This window comes from Berghia stephanieae, chromosome 1 (assembly GCF_034508935.2).
Source record: "Berghia stephanieae isolate SIO BIC M18660-M18661 chromosome 1, UCSD_Bste_1.3, whole genome shotgun sequence".
Classification (NCBI taxonomy): domain Eukaryota; kingdom Metazoa; phylum Mollusca; class Gastropoda; order Nudibranchia; family Aeolidiidae; genus Berghia; species Berghia stephanieae.
In genome coordinates, this window is record NC_088360.1 from 16,097,455 (window position 1) to 16,121,061 (window position 23,607).

The 23,607-nt window shown below is 36.4% G+C and overlaps 1 protein-coding gene across 1 annotated transcript; it reads right to left on the reverse strand.

The window, feature by feature from the left end:
* Positions 1-1,145: 1,145 nt before the first annotated feature.
* LOC144968907 (maleylacetoacetate isomerase-like) lies at positions 1,146-21,947 on the reverse strand. The gene is made up of 8 exons (XM_078907752.1): positions 21,856-21,947; positions 15,370-15,421; positions 14,867-14,928; positions 14,016-14,096; positions 11,365-11,442; positions 10,016-10,139; positions 9,110-9,212; positions 1,146-6,716 (listed from the first exon to the last, which is right to left on the reverse strand). Exons 1-8 carry the CDS (start codon positions 21,865-21,867, stop codon positions 6,587-6,589), a joined length of 642 nt encoding a protein of 213 aa, XP_078763878.1. The 5' UTR covers positions 21,868-21,947; the 3' UTR covers positions 1,146-6,586.
* Positions 21,948-23,607: the final 1,660 nt, after the last annotated feature.

Here is a 23,607-nt window from a genome sequence, read left to right on the forward strand (position 1 = left end):
CTTGACGGTTGGGTTGACAACCTTAAACTAAAAATAGAAAAGTGAATGTGCTAGAGGTCAAATCAATAGGGGGACCGGATTTTGGTCTCCCTATTGGTAAAGTACTGTAAAATGAACTAATAGGGGTACCAAAAGTCTCCCTATCCGGTATTAATACATATATATATATATATATATATATATATATATATATATTTATATTTATTTTCTTTTTAATTTTTTAGACGTATTTCTTGTCTTTGCTTTTATGAATTTAATACAAGTCATTTAAGTGCCATGAAAAGTGAGATAAAAGTCTTAGATAATCGAGGAAAAAGAAGCAGTAGAAGAAATGAACCTCTGTACCAAGTCTGAGGCAATATTTGTTTTAGGATTTTACGGAGCTTGCAACACTATTAGATCATTTCAGTGCCAGTAAAAAGGAAGATGATGGAGGAAAAGTTGTACATCTGAAGTTAAAGTTAAATGCACATTAGAAAAAGCAAGACAAAGGGGATTGGTTCAAAAAGGGAATAGAGGATCCATTAGCAATCCACCAATGTGCTTATCTAACATGACCTAAAACTCTCATCCAGGCACAAGCAAAGGATCTTACTATGAAGGATACGGTCATTTGCTTTTAAGGGTTTACGGTGCTGGCAACACACTTAGGTCACATCAGCGCCAGTAATAAGGAAGAAAATGGGATATTAAACAGTTCTCGAATTACAATTAAAGCACCCAAGAGAAAGTAAGACAAAGGAGCATTGGTTCAAATACGGAACAGAAGTAGGTTCCAATAGCATACTACCATCAGTGTATGCCAAGAAAAAACCAAGACAAAGAAAGTGCCTCCCTGCCAACTATGGGAGGTCAGGAACCACATCCAGATACACACAGATGTTTACATATTCAAAATTAATAACTAAAGTACATAGAAGAAAGACCATTTACAGTGACAAACATAGGTATCCTTTCTAAAAAAAAAAGGGTACTACATATTTGACTCTCCCTTGCAGCTCAGGATCCCCACCAGGACCAGGAATAAAACTGATGCCTGCAGTTCTATGAAACAACAAAGTTTGGTATTTCGCCAGGGGCGTAATTTTGGTCTTTATCTGTCCAAAATGCAGTTTTTCTACAGCAAATGCAGAAATGGGTATGTGTGGAAGTGGCTTTATGTTTTTTCTTCTCTTCAATACATACAAATTATAGATAGATTGTGAAGTTTGTTATGCATGGATTTTGTTTAACCCTCTCCTTACCAGCCATTTTCAAAATTTTCCCCAAAACGTCACACCCAACTAACACAAAATAGATGTTTTATCACTCAGACATAATAGCAGTAAAATTCTTGTGATACATAATTTCTTTAGCAAAACATGCTCTACAAGACACTGTTCACTTTCTTTAAATTTTGTGATGAACAAAAGAAATTTGAATAAGAAAAATGTTGATTGTATCGTAACAAATGTGACGAGTTTCCTATAGTTGGTAAGGAGAGGAAAGTAAGTTGCTTCTGTGAAGGTTTGTTTCATTAATTCATTCACTTTTTAAAAAGTTTCAGATAAGGCACCATCACCTGAAATAAAAATTGCCATCAATGTTCAATATTAGTGCCAGATCATATCAAGGAATGTTTAAATAACCACCAAAGAACAAAGCTTTCCACACAAACCACCTTTAAACAGCTTAAGTAGATTGTTCAAATTCAAACATGATTCCCATATCAAATGGGAGGAAATACTAATCGAGGACACCGTAGGAAATAACTGGAGTAGATTTACCAGAGTACTTAACCAATGCTTCGAGAAAAACATCCCGAAAAGCAGAGGGAACCGGGTTGGGAGAAGAAATCAACCTTGGATGACGCAGGAAGTGAGAGAGGCATTACGGAAGAAGAAGGCAGTAAATAGAAGATACTCTAGAAGCAAAAAGGAAGAGGATTGGGACAAATACAAAAGAGTGAGAAACGCAACTACTAAAATAGTCCGACAAGCACATCAAAAGTATGAGAACAAGATAGCAGAGGAAACGAAAGAAAATCCTAAAGTATTCTGGAGTTATGTAAACAGTAAAATGAAGACAAGACAGGGAACCTGTGACATAAAAAAAGAAGATGGCACTTGGGCATCTGAAGATGAAGACAAGGCAGAGGTGCTAAATCTCTTCTTTGCAAGTGTCTTTACAGTGGAGAACCAGAAAAACTTGCCAGATATTGCTAAAAGAAGTAATATAGATACTACACAATGGCCGATTACTGAAGAGAGAGTAATGAAGAGACTACAAAACCTAAAGGAGAGTAAATCACCTGGACCTGACAAACTTCATCCTTACATCCTAAAAAACTTAGCAGAGCAGCTAGTAGAACCCCTAACCAAGATATTTAACCAGTCGATGAAAGAAGGAAGACTACCAAGGGAATGGAAAGAAGCTAACGTCACAGCCATATTCAAGAAGGGAGACAGAAAAAATCCAGAAAACTACAGACCAGTGAGCCTGACATCTGTCGTCTGCAAGCTCATGGAACAGCTGATTAGAGAAGAAATGGTTGATCATATGACCAAGAACAAACTATTCAGCAAAGATCAACATGGTTTCATGGCGGGAAGGTCTACAGTAACAAACCTACTTGAAACAATGGATGACTGGACGAGAGACCTGGAATTAGGCAACAATTTAGATGTCATATACCTCGACTTCAGAAAGGCATTTGACAAAGTTCCACACTGGCGCCTAATCAGGAAATTGGAACAGTATCAAATTAATGATCAGACAGTCAAATGGGTCCGAGATTTCCTCAAAGATAGAAGACAAAAAGTGATAGTGAATGGAACAGCATCAACAGAGAGACTGGTAACAAGTGGAGTTCCACAAGGAAGTGTACTGGGACCAGTTCTCTTCCTGATTTATATCAATGACTTGCCAGACAATCTATCATCTAAATGTAAAATCTTTGCCGATGATACTAAGCTCTATGGAGTAGCTAATACAGAAGAAGAAAGAAACACCTTACAACAAGATTTGAAAAAGCTTGAAGAATGGTCCGAAATATGGCAGATGGAGTTCAATGTAGATAAATGTGCAGTTCTTCACCTAGGAAAAAACAACAGAGAAGCAAACTATATAATGAAAGAAAAACCCCTGCAGAAATCCAATGGGGAAAAAGACCTAGGAGTATTTATTGATAGGAAGCTAAACTTCAAGAAGCAAATTAAAGATGTTCAATCTAAAGCTAGTAAAACACTCGGAATAGTGAAAAGAAATTTCAAGAATCTGAAAACAAAACACATGACTACCATCTACAAGACTATGGTTAGATCAAAGCTGGAATATGCTAACTGCATATGGTATCCGAAGTTTGAGGGAGACAAAGACTGTTTGGAAAGAGTGCAAAGGAGAGCAACAAAACTTATCACACACCTGAAAGACAAAACATACTGTGAGAGATTGAAAGAATTAAATCTCCCGACCTTAGATTACAGGAGAAGAAGGGGAGATATGATCCAAACATATAAAATAGTAAAGGGAATAGACAGGGTAGAGGCAGGATTCCTTAAACCAAACAAGAACATTCAGACACGAGGAAACAGCAAGAAACTGAAAAAAGAACGTTTTAAAACAAATGAAAGAAGGAACTTTTTTTCATCTAGAATTGTAAATAACTGGAATAAACTACAAGAAACCACAGTATCAGCAAAAAATTTGAATAAATTCAAAGCAGAGTTGGAGATAAGCAACACCCTAGGAAACAAGTTCAATTATAAAAATTGGTCCAATCATTAATAGATGAGGAGGAGCGAAGGAGACTACACCAAGTCTAAAAGCTCTATACAGAGGTATCCAGGTATCCAGGTATAAGAGTACATTACGAGATTTGTTTGTGATCCTTTTTCCACTGTATTTGATGATTCCAAGGAGTAAATATTAAACACCCAATATATTCATAAACAAAACGTCATATTATAAATGCAAACAATCAAAGTGTATAGTAACTCTTTTAACAATGAAAAAATGGCATTAATAATTAACATTATAACCATCCAAAAGAAAAGAGGGTGAAATGGCTACATTGGGAAATGATGGAATGCTGAAACCATGAAAGTGACTGGCATAAATGCTACATGAAATCTCTATTATAATAGATGACTTCTAACAGAAATGTGTAAAAGCAAAGAATAATGTTAATAACAATTATTTTTTTTTAATCAGTAAAAATGTGGAAGCTTAACATTTGTGCAATGAAACAAATTAAAAAAAAAATAAATTTAAAAAAAAAACAAAAAAACTAACAACAGGATTTCTCACCGAACTGACTTCAAGGATTCATGGGGAATGTTTTGTTGTGTTTTTAGAGATTTTATTGCACTTGCAACACTATTAGGTCAATTCAGCGTCAATAAAATAGAAGATGAAAGAGGGAAAGTTGTAGATATGAAGTTAAAAGCACCATAGAAAAAGCAAGACAAAGGAGAGTAATCCGCAGATGTGCCTATTTTGACATTACCTAAAAGTCCCATCCAGGCACAAGCAAAGAATTCCACTACGAAGGATACACTCAAATATTTACATATTCAAAACTAATAACTTTAAAAGAACCTAACAGAAAGATGATTTACAGAGAAAATTTATCTCTCAATAAAAGATATCGTACATTTGACTGTCCCAGCCAAGTACATGCGCCAGGACCAGAAAAAAAATTGAGCGATCTCAATCCAGATTAACATCGGAAAGCAACATGGAAAGGAAAAACAGGTATGGGGGATTGAAGAAACAGAAGGGAGATCAGAAGACCCCACCCAGGATTCATGGGAAAAACATTCCATCACCAATAAAACAAATTCTATACATCCGTTTCTTTTTCTTGTATCTTGTTGTTTAACCAGTTAACTGTCATACTCTGGAAAAACATGTATTAAAAAATTTGGCCAGAAAACTCATCCTTCAAATACAGATCAATTTAAATGACCCTCATCTTGGCAAAAACTCTCAAACCTGGGACTTCACGAAGTACAAATTAAGAATCCCATTCCAGCTCTTATATTCAAATAAAAGTATCAAGCCACTGTGCAAGATTAAAATCAGAGAAAGTTGCAAGACAAAGCAATCAGCATAATATAATAAAAACCATCCCCATCATAAAAACTAACCTTCCACCACAGAGTAACAGAGATTCATATTACCAAAACTAGACTGAACAGGTCCCAGTTCCAAACATCAAGCAATCTCCTTTTACCTCATTGATTACTTTCATACATTCTAATAATTAATCCTTGATCATTATTATAAATAAGAAAGAATTCAACAGACTGGTTGATAGCACAAAGTTTTAATTACACACTGGGAGTAATATGAATAGTATTAATCCGTCATTTATATCGATTTTCAATAATCGCAAACCGTTCTTTAAATGGCGCAAGAAACGTATTCCATGGCACAAATAGTAGATTAGCTCACTTGAAACATTATAAATCTTATACATTAGATCAAATAGGATTCAACTCTAATTGTGCTACAACAGCTCCACAAAGGCTCGTTTACCATTTCTAAGATCCCATCTATTAAAATTTCTATATGTTTTTTCAATTTTTGTCGTAGTAATTTGATAAAAAGTAAATCAAATGGGAATTTTGTTGCTGCCATCATCCATATTTTTCAACTTTGCTTGAAAGTTTAGAAAAGAAAAGGAAAAGATAATGAAGAAAATTTGGTGAAATATTTCTATAATTTTCACTGTTTTGCTGAAACAATGCATTATATGTTAATCAATATGATCATTTGAATATTTGTTTATTATTATTATTCAAATCCTAAACATAAAAAAGGATTTCAACCAACATATTTTTCCACATGAGCTAATCAATGAGTTCTAAGGTAGAATCAAAACAAAAATTGTGAAGTAATAGTTTATTTGTTTCAAACATCTATCGTTATACATTACATTTTTTTCTCTCTCTTTGGTTATTAGTGAAAATATCCATGATGTATACACATATCATCCGATTTTACGTTGTTTTTTTTTTTTTATTCTATCATTTATCTGCTCACAAAATCCTTCAAAAATTGTCTAAAATTGTCCGTCTTGGGCAAAGTGGTGTTAAAAAGTACCATGTCAAATGAGCTGGCTCTATTGAGTGATAAGAATAACAATCTATTTTCATTTACTTCTATGTAAACTGTTATTAGGAGTCGAACTGGATAGGATCATTTCATGCACATTTTCTGGTCTTCTGATCATACTACTAGTACATTACTGGGCAATTAACATGATGGAAAAAAAGAAACCATTTACTTAAATATTGTCCTTTATCACAAAAAATGAAATATGATTCAAAGCTTAACTGTATTGTTTATTTGTTGTGCTAGGAAAATTCTGCCTTCAATGAAAAGTAAGTCATATTTTCTGTTTAATACTATTTTATGCCTTGATTCACCATAATGACTTTAAATCCCTGTTGAAGTTTTTAAGGTGACCAGACTTGTAAACAGGGACATACTGTAGACTATTATTAAGCAATCGGATGGGGTTATATCAATGCAGGAAATCCATTCATCTGGTGACAATCAATGACTATTACACATAGGAAAAATAATCACATCCATACAATCACTCAATCCTCAGGTCATCAGGTGTGTCAGGCTGTCTCCTGGCATCTGCCACTTTAAAGGCAGGTAACTCTTCTAGAGTTTTGTTGACGCGAGAGATGGTAGGGAAACATGACATGTCAACATTGAATCTGAAATGGACCAAAAATGTTTAAGTGTCAATAGTGGCTTAAGAAATTAATTTCTGACATATAAAGCATCCTGAAAAGGGCATCTCAAAAATATATAGAGATCGGTGTGGGGTTTCAATATTTGTAAACTTGCTTCCCTTAAAATCAAAAATCCAGTAAAATATAAAACGATCTCTGGCCTAATGAAAGAGTGTCAATGTTTAACTTACTTCCTAAAATAAAATAATATAATGTTTAAAACATGAGCAATCACGACTGTACTGAACCCATACCTCAGTTCACAAAAACTGACTTGATTACTCAATTTTCCTGATTATGCGCCCATGACCATTGTTTATTTTATTTTTAAGGGTTGTTCGATGCTAGCGACACATTTAGGTCATTTTAGCGCCTGTAAAAGGGAAGAAAATGAGATAGTAACAAAATTCTAGATTTACAACTTTAAAAAAGCACACAATAAAACGTAAGACAAACAGGACTGGTTTAAACAGGGAAGAAAAATAGATTGCAAGAGCAAACTATCAGTGTACTTAGTTTTATTCAGATGTAAGCACAGGATCGCACTAAGAGAAATACACTCAAATGCTTACAGGTCATTACATATTCAAAACAAAAAATACAAATGAATAACAGAGATGATTATGAGGGTCACTAGACATGATTTTAAAGTCATGATTTATTATGACTTTTTGAAAGGGTATATCCACTTGTTTTATGAAATTTTACACAATCTTTTATTGGAGTCTGCTCCATCAAAAACTCAAATTTATTTCTGATATGGTGAATTTAAAAGAGGTCGGCAATCCCTCAAAGATGACCATGAAGGTTGACCTGCATGTGCTGGAACAGAAAAGTCAGTGTTTGCCACAAAGGCTATGATTGAAAATGATGCACGTATTACATATCCACATCATGAGATGGAGCATTCCTTGGGCATTTCATCACTTAGTGTCTGCTTGATGGGTATCTCACCAACTCACTGCTGAAAAAAAAAACGTGCTCAATTTTGCACCACTACGCTTCAACAGTTCGATGAAGGTCGATCTAGAAATGTGGAAAATATCATGACTGGTGATGAAACATAGATTTATATGTTTGACCCTGAACAAAGCGCTAACCTAGAGTGTGGCTCTTTCCTGGTGAGACTCCATCTTTGACATTCATGCAATCTCGCAGCGGTGGAAAGCAAACGGTGACTAGCTTTTTCAATTCAAAAGGTTACATCGCCACAGTACCACTCCAAGACACATCTCAGATTGGTATGTTAACCACTGCACACCGACAGTTTTAGAGAAGTGGAGAAAACGGTGTCCAAAGACAGGCACAAGGGGGTTGCTACAGCACCATGACAACAGTGCATTTCTTGACTGAAAACAATGTTCAAATCTTAAGCCATCCTCCATTTCTCCCGACCAGGCCCTCTGTGACTTCTTTTTGTTCCCACTCAGTGGGATTAAATTTGAGACTTTCGAAGATGCCTTAAGGGCATTTGTAGATGACATTTCAGCCACACCATCGGAAATGTGGCAAAACTGCTTTGATTCTTGGTTTAAGAGGATGAAACTTTGCATCCAAGTTTAAGGAGAGTACTTTGAGAAGCTATGAAAATTTGATGGTTATGCCATTATTCCTTATACCCAATTCCAGCAACTTATCTAGTGACACTAGGGCTGGAATAAAAACAAGGAATCTTAAACCTAAAAAAAGACAAAACGCAACTTGAAAAACTTATATAGGGGGATAGAGGACACTGCATGTGATCTCCCTGCCCACTACGAGAGGACAAAAAGCCACACCCAAGAACTATGACCAAAGTGAGCAATGAGAATCAGCAAAAGGACCCAGAATTTACACCAATATAAGCTTGGTGCATTCCATAGGTAAAGAGATATACAACGTTAGTCATCACTGGCCAGAAACTAAAGAAAAATAAAAGCAATGAGAATATTCTTTTGTCCGTTTATCAACTAAGTCTGTATGAGATGTAGGTCAGTAACTCTTTTCCAAGTCAGATGCTTAACACTGGAATCAAGATTATTGAGTATAAATAAAGAAAAAAATATCTGTCACTATGCCATTCATTTGGATTAGATTTAGACAACAAAATTTCTAAAATACAAAAACAGGAGTTATACTGAAAATGTTCAACATCAATAAGCTCATTATACTTATCAATGCTACATTTTGTTTGCACTCAAATTTTCCTTGAAAAAAGTCTTTAACTTCTGTAATTACTTTGCTCTTAACTCAAAATGGAGAGAACAATGTAGCTTTCAGCTTTCTCAACTACTATCAGAATTTCCCACGAAAAGTTGTATTTTTTCACATCAAGCTCTTGATTAATCCGATATTTAAAAAATAAGCCATAAATATTTGACTTGAATAGCACTTACCTTGCAGCACTTGCCACTTGTGGAACGAGACAGAGGTCAGCGATTGTCACTTCATCACCAAAGCAGTAGGTGCCTGCAGTCTTCTCCAGTACCGGTTCTAAAGCTGGAAATACAAGAACACTTTGAAAATAATAATAAAATAATAATAATAATAATAATAATAATAATAATAATAATAATAATAATAATATTAAGAATACAGTGCGACCCGGATCAAACGAAACCTCAGCTTTTTTTAAAGCATTAAAAAAAATGTTCCTCCTATTTTGAGTTATGTATACACGTACCAGTTTTGTACAAACTTTGTTGTTTCTTAACTTGCTTAGTTATCAGATGCAGATGTTTGTTTGTATTTAAGGGTTTTACGGCGCTTGCAACACATTAAGGTTATATTAGCACCAGTAAAAATGAAGAAAATGAGATAGACTAATTCTAGAATTACAATTAAAGCACCAAAGAAAAAGTAAGACAAAGGGGAACTGGGAACAAATAGGGATCAGATGATGATTCCAAGAGCATACCATCAATGTACTAAGTTTGCAATCACCTAAAAGTCCTGTCCGGACACCAACACAGGACTCAACGAAGAGGAATACACTCAAATGTTTACATTACACATTCAAAATAACAAATATAACAGAGAGATGATTTACAAGGGAAAAAATATCATCTCCCAAAATAATAACTATATATTTGACTGTTTCCCTCCCAGTCAAGGACTCCGGCCAGGACAAAACCAAGAAATCTCAATCCAAGACAAAGACAGAAAGCAAATTGGAAAAACAGATATAGACGGATAGAAGACACGGTAAGTACCTCCCTGCCCATTATGCGAGGTCAGGAACCCCACCCAGGATCAAATGCAAATTACACAGCAGTGATTAAGACTTTTAAAATGGTAAGTACCTTCCATTCCGGCTGTGACAAAGTGGTTGGCCCATTCCATCTTGGTCTCTCCCACTTTTTGTAGCACCTTCAGGTTCTGGAGTGGTTGAATGCCACTGTTAATGATCTCAGCTATTGCTCGAACCTATCAACAAGTACAACAAAAGTCTGCATTACCTTTTAATAATAAGACTGAACTTCTTACAAATTATCAGTTCTTCCATATGTGTGGCTGTAGCTGCAGACCAAACCAGTTTCACTCTAAGAGAGAGGCAACTACTCTCTTTGTACTAGAGATGCAACTCTGGCTTTTATACAATTTTAGTCAAATCACAGTTACTGCTCTTTCTGTGGAAACTGTAAAATATAATGTATAGTCAAAGTCAAATTGGACGCTATCCATAAAGGGTTAATGAAGCATTAATGAATTGCCAATTGTATGTATCAACAATATTCAATGGATACGAGACCATTCTTTTACAAAGAATATATCATGAACTTATTTGTTCTGGCATCATGGATTTCAAGCGTTAAAATTTTGCATTAAAACAATGGCGTGAAAAACCCCCCCAAAAAAAACCCCAAACAAAACAGGATATATTAGTGTGATATTGTATCAAGGTTTATAATATTAAACTATTTTAATTCATTTTTAAAGGTATATTATGTATGTTATGTAACAATTATTTATGCTTTTACAGTCATGTCCTTGCTGATTCATAATACAACTTAACTTCTTGTACCTTAAAAAAAAAAATCTTTCAAATTTCCAAAGAAAAAAATTGTGAATATATTATCATAATATACATTATAAATTGAACAAATGAAGCGGGCACATTTTGTGTAACGTCATGATCATCAAAATCGAATTGTCTAATCAATACATCCAATATGTAAAAAGGTATTAAGACTTCATGTTATAGGGCAGTGTGGTAGGGCAGATGATCCTCGTTCATGATCAGGAAGTACCAGCAAGATACCAATTTCAGTTAGGCCTTGAGCCAGTCATTCACCCTGGCTTACCTTGTACCTGTACTTGTAGCAGTGCACTGTGGCTGATGCCTGGGCTTTTTCAGTCGTCCATTGAAATGGACCTTAAAGACAAATTTACCCATAAGGATAAATAGAGAGAATTTTGTTGTATTTTAAAAATCAAGTACCAATACTGGTATTAGTATTAGAGTTCAATGTTTCTATGAAAAATGATATGACTTAAGTATTTCAAAGAGAAAAATAATCTCATAATCTGACATTAAATCAATTTTTTTGTTATATCAAGTGAACAACTTGGCATAATTTTGTTTTCTGGAACAAAACATTAAACAAAAAAATATATTTAGATTACGCAAAAAAACAAAAAACAAACCTACTTGAGCTTTATCTGCCTTGTCCTTGGGCAACAGCGCTGGCTCAGGGTTTCTCTCATCAAGATACTCTATAATAGGAAGCTGAAATTTGTAGACAATTGAGAAAATGTTGATGGCAATGAATATGATAAAGAGACGCTAAATAACAATAAAATGACACATTTTTATAGCACAGTTGTTAGGCATATTTCTGTTTAGAACAAAACAGTAAAATGAAGGGAATGTTAGTTTATTTCATGTTTTTGCTCACTGTAAAATAAGAAGTTAATCCTAATATGAATTGTAATTTTAGGACGATAGAGGTAATATTATTATAAAACGAATTACATAATATATCATATCAAATTTAGTACATTCACAAGAAGGCTTGAGTATTTCTTTTAGCCATTTCTCTCACCCCTAATGAATGGATCCCCGCCTTGCAGGTCATTGCCCTGACAGAGCAAATTGAAGCAGGGTTCGAAAGGAAACAGCAAACTGGTGCTGTATTTAAAGACCTATCAGTGGCAGACGAAGGGTTAACTCACTGACTGCCAAGGTTTTCAGAATTGCAAAGCCGCTGACTGCCAAGGTTTATACATGTTTTTAAAAAATTCACCATGTTCACAATTTTTATGAAAATAAAATAGTTTAAAAAGCTGACAAACCTGCTTGTATTGTTCTTTCAAATAATACCATTTGTATTAATGCATTTGAATTCTGGATTACACAGTAGTATTTTGAAAAGGAAACAATTTTATGCCAAAAAGAAAAAATCAATTTGAGTCAACACTGCCTTGGACCACTGTTCTAACTAAAAACTGGGAAAATTAATGTTCTTTTAACAGAAAACATTCACCAACATAATCAGAATAATAACTGTTAAAAACCAAGTAGGTTCATAAAGTTTTTCACTCGAGAATTACAAATAATTGATTTAGTTTCTCCATTATGTTTTGAAAACTAAAAGAAAAAAATACCAGGTTATCTATTACATTGGCCGGCTAGAAAGAATGTCAAGATTAAAAGGTACCCCATCATGTTTGGTCTCAAATGAAAGATAAAAAAATGAACTACCTCGCCATCCAACTGCCACAGCCGATACAGTTCGGTCAGAAGTAGAAAAAACAGCAAAGTAAGAAACCGAGGGGGTATGGCCATGGCAGTCAAAGGTCAAAAGAAAAAAACTGACATGTATCGGCCGTGGCAGTCAGTGAGTTAATGCTCAAACTTGCAAAGATCATAAGGTGCAAAAAGACCTTGAAATCATTCTCTTCAACATTAGAGGAAAGACACTTCCACATCGCCCTGGGAGAACCATGAGCAAAGTCAAGAAACTCAGGAATGGGGTCCCTCAGGGATCTGTTCTGGCACCAATGTTGTTCAATGTCTACATTAGTGACATGCCGAACACTTCCTCCTTGAGACTGGGATAAGCGGATGATTGGGTACTCATTACTCAATATAAGCTGTGGACCTGTCTTGAAAGTGTACTCAGTGAGGACATCACCAGACTCAAATCCTACTTTGACAAGTGGTACCTGAAAACGAAAACTTTAAAAACTTCGATCCCTGGATTCCACCTATGCAGTGGCTGGAACACCCATAAACTGAACAACCCCCGTCGAGAACCAGCTTCTCCCATATGGGCCTAATCCGAAGTAACTGGGGGATACAATGGCCTTAAGCTTTAAATATCGGGTTCATCTCAAAGGAGTTGCCCGGAAGATAGAGAAAAACAATACTATTAAGAGAAAGCTAGTGGGAACAACTTGGGGTGCTAATCAAGCGCTTCTGAAGAAATCTATTCTGGCACTGTGTTATTCCACTGCGGAGTACTGCGCTCCAGTGTGGGGTGGAAGCAAAAACGTTGAGAAGGTCGATGTAAAACTTCGCAAGTCCATGCATATAGTGTCGGGAAAGATGATGCCACGAGAATATGGCTTGATAATGGCAGTAATCCAATCCCTCAATTCCGACGGGAGACGATTACAAACAACTGGCTTAATAAGATTTTAAAAAGTGAGAACGGGGATACCTTTCTTATGTGCATAACGGACGGTGCCCTTGTTTTGAACCAAAATAAGTCCTGGCAACCCTTGTACATAGCTTCCCTGACTTTGGACAGAGCTGCATATACGAGATGGAAGTTGGTTTGGACGAAGTCAATCCCTTGAGGGGGCAGTCACGTTGACTCCTCGAAACTGGGGGAGAAGTTGCTAGGCTTTTCCATCAGTAAGAGGAGAAAATGGGTGGTGGTGAACTGACTTCAGTCGAGAACCTGCCTCACAGCACACTCACATCAGTGGGGACTTGCCACCTGTCCAATATGTACCCGTTGTGGTCAAGAGCCCGAAAACGCAGAGTGTCTAGTTGAATGTTGCATTATGAAAAAGCTTCTGGGAGGGTTCACAATCGTACATTGAGTAGTGTGCCTCCTGGATAGATCATCATAACATAGTAGTGTGATACCATTAGAAGTTGCTGCCATTTCTCTCAATGATCAAAAACCCACTGACATCATTCAGCCTTTGCTCAACAATAAATCATTATCCAATCATCATGCCGGTATCGAGCAAGTTGACGACAGAACAATCATTATCTGCCCGCACGAACTGATTTATATTCAATGTTCTTTAATGTCATTGTTATTTAAGGAGAATCATTTTACTTACAGACTGTGTTAATGTCAGCCCATCAATCTTCAATGTAGGGATGTAGCCTGAAGAGTTCAACAACTTGTATTCATCTGTCCTCTGGAGAGGAAATCAAATATCTGTACATTCAAAATGCATGCATTTGTGTTAGTATACAATATTGGGCTTACAAGAAAATTCTTTCAGGATTGCACAAAACCAAAAGGCACTAGAATCATTGGAGGATTATGCTTAGACAGAGAAAAACCTGAAACATACACATCTTTTGTCTTAGTAACTAGAGCTTATACTCAACTTCATTAAACGTATTTTACAGTTATATGAGTAAAGAGCAATATCATAGTAGTCCTTCAGAGCCATAAGGCTCATGAAGCCGGAGTTTATCCTGGTTTTTATAGCATGAAACGGACAATAGCAATTGCTTACTATCCTTTGAATAGGACGCTAGTCTATCACAAAGTACTTTCCACCAAACCTAACACTCAGCTACCCATTCACTGCTCAGTGGACAGGGGGGGGGGGGTTAAAAAAAATTCTCGACTGCACCAGGGATCATTCTTGGTCCCTTTGTGTGTGCAGCGAGTGCTCTACCAACTGAGCGATCAAGACCCCCAACATCGCATTGCTTATTTCTAATCTTACAATATGACAATTATCTTCTATCCTGAAGTCTATTTTTCAGAAGTAAGACAAAAGAACATTTATGATTTATTTTAAATAGAAAAAGAGTGTCAATAATCTGATGGCTGTAAGTAACTGCATCACATGTTAAGTGAATGAAGTAACAAGTCGCATGCAACTGAAATTGGCTATCATTTATAAACTTGCTTACCAAGGTTTCATACTTTCATTTTAGTAGCCATTCTTACCTGATGTCCTTTCAAAAGATGTACAGCCTCGTAGTCATATGGGATTTTCTTGAGAGCCAGTGCTGAAATAATTGTTCATATAATTTATAAAATGAGACAGTGAAGCAAATCAAATACATATTCAAGTAGTTGATAATTTAAAACCTAATAACAAAATTGGCACACCATTCAAATATCTCTCACAACACTCCCCTCAATACCCCCCCCCCCCCCCTATATTCTCAAAGTCCCTGATATTGCTAGTTATACAAGCCACAAACAATTAACATAAAATTTGTTCATTTTCTCTGAAGGAATATTTGAATAACAAGAAAAACATACAAGACTTAGTAATTTTTCATGAATAAAAAACAAAAAACAAGAAAACTCAAAAGTGCTGCCGATGATGATGAAAACAATAAATGATAAGGATAATCATGAGATGAAGAAGATGAATCAGATGCAGAAAACTTTGAAAATGGCAATATTGCTGAGACTGTATCTACAATAATGAAATTACTCACCAATTCTTACACGCCAACTGCATGAACTGCGGAAATAACTATAGAGTACAACCTGAGGATAAAAGTCACATAAGAATTAATCAAAGTCATTAGTTTTTTGGTACTTTCTCATGTCATGCTGCAAAAAACATTTTTTAAAAATGAACATTTCCAGATTGGCTCAGCGGTATGGCCTTTGCTTTGTACCCGAAAGTTACAGAAATGGACTATCCATCATGCTATTTAGACTTGTGCTGAGCTGATATTGGATTATTCCAGTCATCCCTTAGAATAACCCCTAAGACACATTTACTCTCGGGGATGCAAAAGAAATAAAAAAGGAGTCCCTCAGAGTCAGAGCCATAAGGTCCATGGAGCTGGAGTTTGTTTTTGTTTTTAAGGGTTTTACGGCGCTTGCAACACATTAAGGTCATATCAGCGCCAGTAAAAAGGAAGAAAATGGGATAGTAAAAAGTTATAGAATTACAATTAAAGTACCCAAGAAAAGGTAAGACAAAGGGGAATTGGTTCAAATAGGAAACAGCTGTAGATTCCAAGAGCACACGATCAGAGTACTTAGTTTGAGATCGCCTAAAAGTCTCATCCAGACACAAGCACAGGTCCCCACTAAGAAGAATACACTCAAATGCATACAAATCATATATAATTTGTAAACAAAAGATAATACAGTGCATAACAGAGAGATGATTTACAAGGAAAAAAATATCATCTCCCAATATTAACTATACATTTGACTGTTTCCCTCTCAGCCAGGGCCAGGACAAAACCAAGTAATCTCATTCCAAAACAAAGACAGAAAGCAGGTTGGAAAACAGATATAGGGGGATAGAATACACAGTAAGTACCTCCCTGCCCTCTATGGGAAGTCGGGAACCTGGAGCTGGAGTTTATCCCGGTTGCTATAGCATGAAATGGACAATAGGATAAGATAAGATATACTTTATTGATCCTGAATGGAAATTATCATAATGTGACACATCATTCATAGTTATATTAGCACAGATTTATACACTGTCATGAACTAATTGATGAAAATATGTAGCTAATTAAAAGCAAAATAAACATCAAATATAATAAAATAAAATAAAATATCCATAAAATATACCCATATAGCCATTTCTTGCTACCTTTTGGATAGGACACTAGCCTATCACAAAGCGCTTTCCATGAGATCAAACAGACCCAGTTACCCAATCACCGCTGAGTGGACAAGGGGCTCAGAAAAAAAACCTCATCCAGGACAGATTTCAGTCCCTTTGTTTGTGAAGCAAATGCCCTACCATTTGGGGATGACTAAAGGGAACTTTATTATTATTTTACTGTATTGATATGTTGCACCACAACATTAATTTACTGTAGTAGCCAATAATTTACTGTAGTAGCAAACCATTATCAATTAATAGCATGTGGCATTGAAATTGGAACGAACTGCAAAGTGTTAAAAATAAGCAGAGAGATTCTTTATGAAACAGGGTGTGTGAATGGCTGTGTTTATCTGCATGTGCATCATACTGTATACACACACCTGCAATGTTCAGTTGTCGCTGTAGATACACACAATGCACAAATATGTAACTGTTAAATAGAAAAAAAACCTCATCCAGGACAGATTTCAGTCCCTTTGTTTGTGAAGCAAATGCCCTACCATTTGGGGATGACTAAAGGGAACTTTATTATTATTTTACTGTATTGATATGTTGCACCACAACATTAATTTACTGTAGTAGCCAATAATTTATTGTAGTAGCAAACCATTATCAATTAATAGCATGTGGCATTGAAATTGGAACGAACTGCAAAGTGTTAAAAATAAGCAGAGAGATTCTTTATGAAACAGGGTGTGTGAATGGCTGTGTTTATCTGCATGTGCATCATACTGTATACACACACCTGCAATGTTCAGTTGTCGCTGTAGATACACACAATGCACAAATATGTAACTGTTAAATGTCATAATAAATCATCATTGGTCAAAAACACAGGGTGCATATTTTTCAAAAACCCATTATTTAATTAATTTTTTTTTAATGATGGCTGGAATAAATTAGTTCCTGGAAGGAATGAAATGATAACACACTGACATGGCGGTTTTTAGCACAAAAAAATTCCCAAATTTTGCAAGCTAAAAACAGCAAAATTTGCGGTTAATTTCCCTAAAAACCCATACTTATTTCATAAAAGAGAAAGGTATTTGTTTGTTTTAAAGGTTTTCATGGTGCTTGTAACAAATGTAGGGTCATATCAGCGCCAGTAAAAAAGAAGAAAATGGGATAGTAAAAAAGAAACTACTCTTGATTAATTATCTTTCACATTCTTTTTGCTATCAAATTTAATTTTTTTTTAAATTCGTCTGTTTTTTTGTGTGTATGTTTTTTGGGTTATTTTTTTTTTTTTGCGTTCTAAAAAAATTATTATTATTGTTTTTTGTTTTGTTGCCCCTTTAAAAAATTATTATTATTGTTTTTTTTTGGTGGTTTTTTTGCCCTTTTAAAAATTATTATTATTGTTTTTTTTTTTTTTTCTTTGCAAAATCTCAAAAATTTGCAAAAAAATTGGAGATTTTGCAGCCGCAATGCAAATCAGTGATTTTTTGCGATTTTCTGCTGTGTCAGAACAAAAAATAATAATGACAAAATTTGAGACAATCGATTGGATTCGAAGAGACTATGTTTTCGAGGAAACCATATTTGAGTGTGTAATAATTAATAGGAGCTAGCTACCCTCTTACACTTATAATATTCCATCAGCTATTTTTTCTCAAAAGATTTTTATCAGTCCAAACACGATTCTTGTCAATTCATAAAATTTCCCTTCACATCTATTTCTACAAGATGGATTTTTTTTTTCATTTTTGTTTTTGGTACATTATATTTTTATTATAGTTGGCATTGGAGAATTTCAAATAAAAGCATTTTTAGTACGATAGCATCAATTGCCAAGGACCTTGACTATTGACAAATCGTCAATTGCCAAGGACCATATCAGTTCGTGAACTACGTATGTACTATTATCTGGCATGCAGTATCGTTAGTGTCACGAAGTGATATTATTTATTAATTCTCACATTTTCTCCTCCATCTTCGCCTCTCTTTCACTTACTCATTTTCTCCTTTTCTTTCTTTCTCTCTCTCTCTCACTCTCTCATATTTCTTCTTTTTGTCAAGGACCATTGCCAGTTGGTAAACCGTCACCGCATAGCTGCCAACCCGGTAATTCAATTAGGAGGGAGATTTGGAACAAAAATCAGGGAGATTACATTTTTACTGACCTGAAGTGAAGACGCGCTGCTAGTTCTTCAAAAGTCACATGATTACTCCTCGTGATGCACAACAATGAAATTTGTCGTTTAGACATTTTAAAAATCAACAAAGTATTTAAGCAGTATAAAAGGCAAATACAAATTACTCCCAATTAGAAAGAAACCGTCCTCAGCAATTTGAAAATTGATGAAGACTTAAGGCAGGGCATAAGCAAAAGCAAATTATTCTCAATTGAAAATATCGATACCACAATATATTCTTTTACAATCCTATATAATCTATTGCCACATTACTGGTATCGATTCTGTTGCTTTCATAGCATCGACCAGCCAAAAAAAAAGTTGACAATTGATTGTCTAGAGAACCAGCAACTCATCACACTCAATATTCAAATTGATAAATTTTCGGGAGATTTCTGGAGATACTAAAAAACTGCGGGAGAGCGGGAGATCGGTGATAAATACGGGAGACTCCCGCAATTTGCGGGAGGGTTGGCAGCTATGTCACCGTCTTTTACGTGAAATGTTCCCATATTATTATGACGATGTGAAGTATATTTTCCTTTACTTTAAAACAAGAGATCCTACTTTAAAAAAAAATATATCTGGAATTATCTATACTTGGCAGGCGACGAGTGCAGACTCAAACCTTTCTACAAGGATTGACAACGAATGAATAATTGGAAGCAAGTAACCAGATTCAAGTTCAAGATTCATATGCGTCATGGTCCATGGTATGCATGCAAATCGGGGACAAGAATTCTTTAAAAAAACTGGCTGATATTTCGGAAGCCTTCCGAAAGCTCCTCGTGCTTTGGGAAACAACTCAAATATTCGCTCAGCTAACCCTAGCAAAAAATAAAAACCTAGTACCTTTAAACTAACCCTGACAGGAAAAACAAATACCCTAGCACCTTTGCCTTTACTAAGACCTATAACTTAGTATAACTAAGCCTAGAATAGAAAAAAAAATCTCTCGACCTTGAGTTAACCTAATAGTAATATATTTAAAAAAAAAAACAATATAGGACTGCTTTGCACTAGCTACCTTTCAATAAATACTTCAAAAGCAAAATGGCGACGGATAACTCTAACTAATCATAATCAAAACAATGGTCATAGTCATATTAATATTAGGAAATGTGAAACTTTGTGACTAGATAACTATCAAGGTTTGTTCTAGAGTTTTTAAAATGCTAACTAACCGACTGTCTACTAGAATATATATTGAAAAATTTAATAAAAATTCTAGATATTGATAAAATAAACGCCTGACAAAAAATCAACAAGGGTGAACAGTGAAAATACTGAGTCTATCTAGACCGAGGAGCTTTCGGAAGGCCTCCCGATATTTCTCTTTTTAGCAATCTATAGGCCTAACTTCTGGCTAACAAAGCATAGATAAAATTACTGCGCTCGCCATGTACCACGTCTTTACGAAAGCATCCGTCGTCTCTCTACTCTCATTCTTAAGGAAAAGGCTATTCGGACCCGAGTCTGAATTGCTTCCCGTGGCAATTCGGACTCGAGTCTGAATTGTTTCCCATGGCAATTCGGACTCGAGTCTGAATTGTTTCCCGTGGCAATTCGGACCCCGAGTCTGAATTGCTTCCCATGGCAATTTGGACCCTGAGTGTGAAGTGCCTCCTGCGACAATTCGGTCTTTGTAAACACACACACACACACACACTCATTAGTATCTCTTAAGTCATTAAAAACAGAATAATCACACACACACACACACACTCCCCCCCCCCCCCCCCCAACAACCATTTCCACAACCTAAGAGCCGGCGGCTTTTTCTCTTTGATCTCGTATCACCATGTTCTCCCCTGCGTCCAGCGCCTCGGTCGTTTGTGGGTTGTGGAGATGTTAATGGTTACCCTTATCGTTTCCTTGAGAAGTCGCTGGTTACTCCCCAATCCCATTACCAGTTGATCATTAATTTTCTCTCTGTATTCAACCAGTGCTTATTTTATTAATAGGCACCTAGACCAGTATTATCTAATAATATTATTATTAGACGGTACTGACGGTACTCTGCCCCTACCCCAGTGGCGGGGCTCTATTGCATGGTTTGCCGCCAAGAATCGCCTCTATTTTTATATTTAGAAATAAAACAGCATTTTTTAATTTAAAAAGAACTAGATACTGCCTTTTGTCAAAGCCCGAGCCATACTGCCTTTTAAATAAAACGCTCAAAGCCCAAAGTCATATTATTTTCCTTTCCCCCCACTTTTTCGCGGCCGCAAATGGCAAAATATATAATGTAGATATGTCATGCATGTATCTTTTGTAACAGGCTCATGGCAAATCAAATAAATCTTCCAACACAAAGACGCTCTTTTATCTATGCGAGGGCAAATCGATTGTTAACATTAACAATAGCGACTACAATTGTAATCTCCCAAAGACCACGAATATTAAGATTGTTTTTGTTTTTTAAGTCGCTTGCAACACATTTAGGTCATATCAGCGCCAGTAAAAAGGGAGAAATTGGATAGTAAAAAGTTCTAGAATTACAATTAAAAAGTACCCAAGAAAAAGTAAGACAAAGGGGAATAATAGATCACCGCTTTTGAAGGTTAGTCATCTTCGGGAATTCTAAAACGTGACTTGCTCGCTCACTCGCCCTCCTACCGACTGACAACTTACAATTGAGAACACAGACTAGGGGAGGGTCCTGTATTCTCTATGACTGAGATACGAGCACCTCCAAGTAAGACAAAGGGGAATAATAGATCACCGCTTTTGAAGGTTAGTCATCTTCGGGAATTCTAAAACGTGACTTGCTCGCTCACTCGCCCTCCTACCGACTGACAACTTACAATTGAGAACACAGACTAGGGGAGGGTCCTGTATTCTCTATGACTGAGATACGAGCACCCCCCCCCCCCCCCCCCCCCCCCCCCACGCTTCACTTTCGACCCATCGTCCACTTCCGACACTTCCTGTGATTGCGCAGGCGCATTGTGGCAAGAGTCCGAATTGCCACGAGAAGCAATTCAGACTCGGGTCCGAATTGCCACTTCGCATTCTTAATGATTATGATTATTTCTGAATTGATGTCAGCACCGGCACCGGGTTTACAAACAATACAGTAATAATATACAGTATTCAAATCAAATCAAATATGAGCCAAGAGAGGCAATACGTATTCAAAAAAGATTTCTGGACCATGGATCTTTAAATCTTTCTTAAGCTGATACGTCTCGCTTATCACTAACCTTATCCGACATTATATAGAAAAGGGAAAACAAAACAAATGGACAAACTAAACTTGGCACTCAACTATCAAAAATTGACCTTGGATCCAGGGTTGCCAGGTGATTTTTTGTCGTGAGACCAGATTTTGACAAGAAAAGGACCAAATGAGTCGGTTTGGGGCCAAAATACGGAAAATGTTCACTAAACGTTACAGAATGTATATCCGAATACAGTAGAAAACAGTAAGGGCTGCCTGAAGCCGGTGATCGTAAAATACTAACGAAAGAGTGAAAATGGAAAGGCTTCGTATGGGAACAAAACAGACAATGGACGTTTCGGGTACAAACCCTTCGTCAGCACAACAATACACAAATAAACGTGGAAAACAAATAAAATATAATGAAAAATAACTTGTATCGTCTGTACTCAATGGTGGTTGCAGTATGAATGAAATGTTAGCGTGGCGTGGGTAGAGGATAGGGTGCCCCAGGGGGGTGATCTAATTGATAAGCAAAGGTCAGCGTCAGGGAACAGAACTTTCCAGACTATAATGGAAGATAACAACAAGATATGAAGTGAGTAGAAAAGTGCCAGAAGACAATAGAGAATAAAAATTTTTTTTTCGCGTCGGTGGTGGGGTTTGAACCTGCGACCTTATTGGTACGACAACTCCGCCTGGCAGGTGAGAGCGTGGCTCTACCGTGTGAGCTATCCACGAACACAAAAATATTCGTTTCAAACCCAAAGTCATTTCTAGATCCCTCTCTCACCCACTTCTTGAGATCGCCGATTCGTTCACCACCATCGCGAAGTAATTTTGACCAGCAGTTAAGCTTAACAGCCAATATTCTCATCACAAACATATAACATAGAAACGATTGAGACATTGAGTATGCTCCGGTGTATGGGGTGAATTTTTAATTCAGAAAAGCGAGTGGAGCAGGCACTTATGTTGGTAACAACAAGATATGAAGTGAGTAGAAAAGTGCCAGAAGACAATAGAGAATAAAAATTTTTTTCGCGTCGGTGGTGGGGTTTGAACCTGCGACCTTATTGGTACGACAACTCCGCCTGGCAGGTGAGAGCGTGGCTCTACCGTGTGAGCTATCCACGAACACAAAAATATTCGTTTCAAACCCAAAGTCATTTCTAGATCCCTCTCTCACCCACTTCTTGAGATCGCCGATTCGTTCACCACCATCGCGAAGTAATTTTGACCAGCAGTTAAGCTTAACAGCCAATATTCTCATCACAAACATATAACATAGAAACGATTGAGACATTGAGTATGCTCCGGTGTATGGGGTGAATTTTTAATTCAGAAAAGCGAGTGGAGCAGGCACTTATGTTGGTAACAACAAGATATGAAGTGAGTAGAAAAGTGCCAGAAGACAATAGAGAATAAAAATTTTTTTTCGCGTCGGTGGTGGGGTTTGAACCTGCGACCTTATTGGTACGACAACTCCGCCTGGCAGGTGAGAGCGTGGCTCTACCGTGTGAGCTATCCACGAACACAAAAATATTCGTTTCAAACCCAAAGTCATTTCTAGATCCCTCTCTCACCCACTTCTTGAGATCGCCGATTCGTTCACCACCATCGCGAAGTAATTTTGACCAGCAGTTAAGCTTAACAGCCAATATTCTCATCACAAACATATAACATAGAAACGATTGAGACATTGAGTATGCTCCGGTGTATGGGGTGAATTTTTAATTCAGAAAAGCGAGTGGAGCAGGCACTTATGTTGGTAACAACAAGATATGAAGTGAGT

Bases quoted from the DNA above. Each gene is read 5' to 3' on its own strand.
- LOC144968907 (XM_078907752.1), bottom strand. The intron at 14,929-15,369 runs GTGAGTAATTTC...CAATTATTTCAG, and splicing joins CAGTTGGCGTGTAAGAATTG to CACTGGCTCTCAAGAAAATC. The intron at 6,717-9,109 runs GTAAGTGCTATT...GGTCCATTTCAG, and splicing joins CAAGTGGCAAGTGCTGCAAG to ATTCAATGTTGACATGTCAT.